Source organism: Octopus sinensis, linkage group LG6, assembly GCF_006345805.1.
Source record: "Octopus sinensis linkage group LG6, ASM634580v1, whole genome shotgun sequence".
Classification (NCBI taxonomy): domain Eukaryota; kingdom Metazoa; phylum Mollusca; class Cephalopoda; order Octopoda; family Octopodidae; genus Octopus; species Octopus sinensis.
Genome location: NC_043002.1, coordinates 120,379,574 through 120,387,073, shown reverse-complemented (window position 1 = coordinate 120,387,073; position 7,500 = coordinate 120,379,574). Strand labels below are relative to the sequence as shown.

Genomic DNA, 7,500 nt, shown 5'->3' with positions numbered 1-7,500 from the left:
ATGATGCGCAGCTGGATAGCTGATATCCACACAGTGGCTGTACTGATAACCAGGAACATCGTAAGGCATACACCTAAAAAGAAAAAGAACAAGAAAACATAAGATAAGCGAATAGAAAGATTCAAAGTACAACTGAGCTTTTTGTAGTTATTCTCTTATCTCTTACCGTAATTTCACTAATAAATCAAATATTAGTCAATCGTTATATGTAATTATGTATTTCTATTTGTCACAAAGTTGTATATCTAATTAGTAGCTAAATTTAACAATTAAGGATAACTTCTTAATAAGGAATCTTAACAAGAAATCATCAGGTAGTTAGCGTGAAAAACCTCATAAGAGAAAAGAATTCGAAAATAATTTTTTTCCTTTTAAACATATTAATTATATTTATATTGTATAGAGGGTATTATTACACATAAATGCCTCACACTAAGAGGGACATAAGTCATTACTACCAAAATTACACTAATTAGTAGCTAACTTAGTATCTATGTTTCTCAGCTTCTTTACTGTTTATTATCGTATATCTTGTAAAAGTAATCATCTCAAATGACCGCCGTTACTTTACGACATATATTTATATTATGGAATACATGAAATCACGTTAGATTATGGAAACAGTACTATAGTTACATTAAATAAAACTGGACATTAATCAGAACATTATTTTATTCCGATATTAAAGTGACTGAGATTGGTAAAAAAGTAAATTACGCACATATTAATTAAGGATAGAAACAAACACGGCACAGAACTATCTGACACATATCACACAAAATTATCTTTTGATTTTTTTTTTTGGGTGAGAAAAAATCTTTAATACGATATTTCCTAAATTTTAAATTTTAAAATCTTACAAAATCGATTCCTTTCATGGTCGATAGCTAAGTCTTCAACTAAGAATCCAGAGTATGTAAAAGTTAGACCTCATGAACTGACATCGAAAGTATTTTTCAATAAGATTCTGCTAATCTTGTTTCCTGTGACTAAATCGTTACACGCATTAGGAAAAATATCGTATCCCCCCTTAAAATTAGGATTATAAATGATAGGCTTCACCATCACAGAGGTCATCTCGTGGCGATTTTACATACTCATCCTTGCGAAAATTAGAATTCTTATTCAAGTCAGCGAAATACGCCAACTCAAACATTTAATCTTTTACTTTCTTTTCTGTTAACAATTCCCTGAAGAAGGACTCGGTTCGAGACGTTGAATTTTCCACTACCCATACCAAGTTCACAATACTCGTTTTGTTTATTTTACTATGTTTATATATATATATATATGTGTGTGTGTGTGTGTGTGTGTGTGTGTGTGTGTGTGTGTGTGTGTGTGTTGTGTGTGTGTGTGTGTTTGTGTGTGTGTGTGTTTGTGTGTGTTTGTGTGTGTGAGTGTGTGTGAATGTTGTATGTATGTATATATGTATGTGTGTGTGTGTGTGCGTGTGTGGTATATTGCTTACGCCATAAAATTTGGGAAACTTCACAAAATAAATTGTTTTTAACCGTCGAACTCGAAGTAGAAAAAGCTACAAACAACCTGGGGGAGTAAATTAGTTTTATCGAGAACGATTCTGCGAGGTTATTTTTCCGCTCCCTGTACAATTTATCCAACCATCATGCTGTAATGTTTATACCAAAACACCAAGTAATTATTCTAATCTATGCTACTTCAAACGTATTTCAATATAAAACAAATTATCTCCGCGCTATTATAGAGCAACGCCTTCTTTGAACATCGCAAATAACATTTTAAACTACTGTAAATGATTTTAATTAATATGCGATAGTTTTTATAAATTACTTTTAATATTCATAACTTCTGTAATTATATTATTTTTCAAAAAATTGCCCATACATCAAACAGTATAAAAGCTGCATTTTATAAAAGGTTACAAGGTTTTGTTTTGAATTTTATTTAAACCTGATATAATTGATATATTTATAGATCTATCGAATTTCGACATTACGTTTTTCTAGTTGATAAAGTGATTGGCCTCTTTCAAAAACTGTTTGATGGACAAAAACTCGAACTGTCTCTGAATTTCTTCCTTATTTGTAATATCTTCTGACCTAAATATTGCACGGATCTTTTTTACAAGAAAGTAAATAATAATTATGGTTGAAAATTTTAGCACAAGCCCAGCAACGTTAGGGGGAATGAGTTAGTCAATTATATCAACCCAGTATTTGGCTTGTCCTTTATCTGACCGATTCCGGGCAAACTTTACTTCAGCAAAAATTTTCCTCAGTTGCCGATACTATAAGAATAGTGAAGGCTTTGACCGCAGTTTATGCCTTATCGTTGAATGTGTACTTAAAAGCGAGTAAATGTGCCATTATTGAAAGATCTATCCACGGCAACCTCCAGTTCCACCAATAAATCATATAATATATTGAATATATCCATTTTTGTGCCTTAACAGATTTTTCATCTGACAAGTTTGTAATGTCTACGAATCAGATAACAACAGAGCCTGAATGACTCTGTGTAAATCGTCTCTAACAGTCCTTTGAGTCTAGAAGGATTCCAAGATGGTGGAAATGTAGTTCATTTGTCAGGCATAAGTTCACGCCATAGGTTGCTTAGAAAGAGCTGCATTCATGAATCAAGTAAAGACTAGAAATGAGGCACCTGTCATCAGAAATGTCAGTATTTTTACGCATTCAGGTTCAACATACATACATTCCAGGTTTATTATTGGAAAGTAGTGGTCATGCTCCATAATTTGATCTCAGTCTCTTAGATCTATCTATCTATCTATCTATCTATCTATCTATCTATCTATCTATCTATCTATCTATCTATCTGTCTATCTGTCTGTCTATCTATCTATCTATCTATCTATCTATCTATCTATCTATCTATCTATCTAACTCTCTATTATTATTATTATTATTGTTATTATTATTATTATTATTATTATTATTATTATTATTATTATTATTATTATTATTATTATTATTAAGGCGGTGAGCTAGCAGAGACGTTAGCATGCCGGGCGAAATGCTTGGCGGTATTTCGTCCGTCGCCACGTTCTGAGTTTAAATTCTGCTGAGGTCGACTTTATCTTTCATTCTTTCGGGATCGATAAATCAAGTAACAGTGAAGCACTGGGGTCAATATAAACGACTCGTCCCCTTCTCCCAAATTTCAAGCATTGTGCCCATAGTAGAAATGATTATTATTATTATTATTATTATTATTATTATTATTATTATTATTATTATTATTATCATTATTATTGAGTGAGAGAGCAGTGCATGTCATCAAAGTGACACTGGGGTAAAATATGCGAAGCCCAGTATACCCATCATGACTACCCGTCTGATAAGGGTACACTAGGCACATGCATCACAACCATATGTGCGCAACATGGTGATCTCATAACAAGATAAATAGCGCATGACCTTGCGGTTGGGGCCCAGTTAGAATTTTCTTCTGGTCGGGTAACCCATCCCACTCAAAAGGTCCCTGATTAAGGGTTGTCTAAGGATGTTCAATGAAATACCCATGTTTCCAGAGGTGAATTATTCAAACCCCAAAGAATCCCTCTCAACACAAGGCTATGATGCTCCCCACTACTTCTGCTCATGATCAGAGATGCACATATCGTCAGCCACTGAGGAACATGCTCTACTGATTAAGGTCAAACAACTGACAAGCAAATCTGTGGTATTGAGCAGAATATTTGCTGTAGCCCATCTTTTATACCAAGACAAAACAATGTACATGATAACACTTGCAATCAGTTAAGATCAGAAGCCATGAGAGTCGCTGCTTGGTACTGCATCAGGGCATTGATGCTCCCCCACTACTTCTGCTCATGATCAGAGATGCACATATCGTCAGCCACTGAGGGACATGCTCAACTGATTAAGGTCAAACAACTGACAAGCAAATTATTATTATTATTATTATTATTATTATTATTATTATTATCATCATCATCATCATCATCATCATCATCATCATCATTATTATTATTATTATTAATATTATTATTATTATTATTATTATTATTATTATTATTATTATTATATGTTTGACTTTTGCTTTATATTTGTACAAGTTGGCTCCAAGTCTCACCCGGAGACCTCAAGAGACCACAGGCTGGAAGTTCACGTTGTTATGCCTAGTGTGCCATATATTTGGTTGTTTTTTGTGTTGTACTGGTGGATGTCTAAAAAAAATGTTTGTTTTAAACCTTGAGATTACATAGAAAGTATGTTGCGTAGGATATGAGCAGTTCCCATGAGCACTATCTTTTGAATTTCTGCCATTTTGGGGTTTCCTGGTATCTGAGTTAGGTAGCTATCAGCCCCTTTTGTTATCATTCTCAGGGCACCTATGACAACAGGTATTGTTTTAGTCTTCAGGTTCCATATTTTGCTGATTTCTATTTCAAGATCTTTATATTTTGGTAGGTCTTGACAGATACGTTTATATCGATTGGGACAGTCATATCAATGAGGAGGCATGTTCTTTGTTTGAAGTCTTTCAATATGATGTCTGGCCTATTTGCGTCTATCTTTCTGTCAGTTTGAATGGTGAAGTTCCAGAGGAGTGAGATGTGGTCATTTTCAAGCACTGGTGGTGGTTTGTGTTCCCACCAGTTTTTTTCATGGGGCAAATCCAGGATTTTGTAGATTACCCAGTGAATATATTATTATTATTATTATTATTATTATTATTATTATTATTATTATTATTATTATTGTTATTATTATTATTATTATTATTATTATTATTATTATTTTTATTATTATTATTATTATTATTATTATTATTATTATTATATTATTATTTTTATTATTATTATTATTTTATTATTATTATTATTATTATTATTATTAAGGCAGCTGGACATTGTTGTAGAGCTGAAAAAGAGGTAATTTCTACTCTTCTCCTCTGGAAGCCATCTACTCGCAATACCAGAGGGCGCACACTCTCCTACTCTGATGTAATCTCCAGGGATACAGGCATCCAGTAACAGGACCTCCGTAATGCCATGATGGACCGTGAAGTCTGGCGTAGCATGGTAAATTCCATTGTCTCGACCACGGTCGAACAATGATGATGATTAAGGCAGCGAACTAGCAGAATCGTTAGCATGCCGGGCGAAACGCTTAGCGGTATTCCGTCTGCCGCTATGTTGTGAGTTCAAATACCGCAGAAGTTGATTTTGCCTTTCATGTTTTCGGGGTCGATAAATTAAATACCAGTGAAATACTGGGGTCAATGTAATCGATTAGTCCCTTCCCCACCAAATTTCAAGGCCTCGTGCTTTCAGTAGAAAGGATTATTATTATTGTTATTATTATTATTTAGGCGACGAGCTGGCAGATTCGTTCGTTCGCTGGCCGAAATGCTTAGCAGTATTTCGCCCGTTGCTACATTCTGAGTTCAAATGCAGCCGAGGTTAACCTTGCCTTCCATCTTTTCGGGGTCGATAGAATAAGTACGAGTTGAAAACTGGGGTTGATGTAATCGACTCGTCTCCGCCTCTAAAACTGTTGAAGTTGTGGCAAAATTGGAAACCATTACTATTAGTTATTATTATTATTATTATTATTATTATTATTATTATTATTATTATTATTATTATTATTATTATTATTATTGTTGTTATTGTTATTATTATTATTATTATTGTTATTGTTATTATTATTATTATTATTATTATTATTATTATTATTATTATTATTATTATTATTGTTATTGTTGTTGTTGTTGCTGTTGTAGTTGTCGTTGTTGTTGTTGAATGAGAGATGAACGCATGACATCAAAGTGACGCTCTACACTTGGAGCCGAGAGCAACAACGATGACGACAAGAAACAAAAGAATTGACGACCACACTGACTGCACCACTCTTGCCACCAGCCAGAAGCGCGACAAGCATCACCACTGCAACAACAAATTGTAAGGACGGTTCACCAATGACAGCGACAAGATAAGTAAAGAAAAGAACAGCAACAGGAACGAGAAAACTGGAAATGAGAACAACAACAACAATATGGCAGTAAAGAGGAGGAACAAGAGATCTACTACCACCACTACCACCATCATCATTACAAACAGCAAAGCTGCCATGCTAGTCGCCAATGTCACATGGAACTCGATTTTACCAACACTGTCAGTGAAAGCAAACACGCTTCCCTTGCAAACGCCAACACTTAGTTCTGAATCGCAAAAGAGACCAAGGACAAGTCAGCTTTTAGAAAAACAAACAAAACAAAACACACACACACACACACACAAAAGAAATGAATGTTCGGTTGCAGCAGACATTGTAGCACTGACGCAAGAAGTACAGCGAAACACCCAATAATTTACAAATGTACCAGATGTAAGACTAGGAAGTGAACAATCTTATGGCGATACAAGCGGAAAAGTAGATAAAAGAATTTTGAAGCGTAATATGGCATTTAATTAGGGAAAATCAGAGACTGAGCCCTGGTATATTAAGCATCTATGAAGAGACTAACGAGTTATCGATAAAGGTATGCACCTTAAATAATTACACCTGGATACAAAAATACACGGAGAAGCATGTGACCAAGTTCATTATCCATATTTCGTTCCGTACAGAGGTCTAGAACGTAGACGTAATGTTGAAGGAACACGGAGGTGCAACAGAGGTAAAAATTTTAACGCTCTAAAACTGGTCTGAAGTTCAGTTCGAGCTTAGATGTTGTTTATATCTGTATGCTTCCAAATGGTCCGCGACCATTAAGTTAACAACTGGAGAAAAATGAGGGTCGTGGCTGAAGGCAATAAGCTCAGGTCTTTCTGTAGTTATGGAAGGAGTGTGAAAATCCCTTTGATGCTAAAACCCCGACCACAATTCTATCAGCAACAATAGATGCAGCAATAGGGACCAAACCTGCTACATTTCAAGTGCTACCAAGTTCAACTTCTTTCATTTTCTAGGGACGATACGATGGTAATTTATTACCATTAAACTTACTTGCGAGTTTTTTATCAACTAAACTCTCATTGAAAATTTGTGTCCTTGCTTCTATTTTAGAAATGATAATTTTGATCCTTCCTACCGGAACGTGCAGTGCTTGATGTGTAATTATTGAATCCACTGTACATAAATGGTTACGTATAATTTACTTTAATACGTTATTATTGTTGTAGTGGTAGACACTGCGATGAAGGACGTAAGAAATCATGCAAGGCTTCATTTTCTATTTTCATTTATAATAAGTATTATTAACATGAATATTTCCTTTAGAAATTGCAGATTATCGCAACATCCACTTCTCTTCTTAGAGAATATATACATTAATTCAATTTTTATTGTTAAGGCAAAATTATTTTCATTTTTCCTTTCATTTCCTTCCAATTTCCTTGATATAATCTTCATTATTTCTGTCTGATATTTCCTTCTCCCTATTATAAGCATGTATTGTGTTTTTTTTTCTTTTAGCACAACCAAAGTTAATAGTTGGTGAACCTACATGTCAGAATATTTCTTCTCTGTA

At 34.1% G+C, this 7,500-nt stretch overlaps 1 protein-coding gene across 4 annotated transcripts in view; it reads right to left on the bottom strand.

The window, feature by feature from the left end:
* The window catches only part of LOC115213083 (neuronal acetylcholine receptor subunit alpha-6), a 357,620-nt gene that overhangs the window by 766 nt on the left and 349,354 nt on the right, over positions 1-7,500 (bottom strand). For all 4 annotated transcript variants that reach the window (XM_029782002.2, XM_036504309.1, XM_036504310.1 and 1 more), the window contains one exon: positions 1-73. This exon is cut by the window's left edge and continues 766 nt beyond it. In XM_029782002.2, the coding sequence (XP_029637862.2) occupies positions 1-73 (73 nt within the window). The remainder of the gene's footprint in view (positions 74-7,500) is intronic.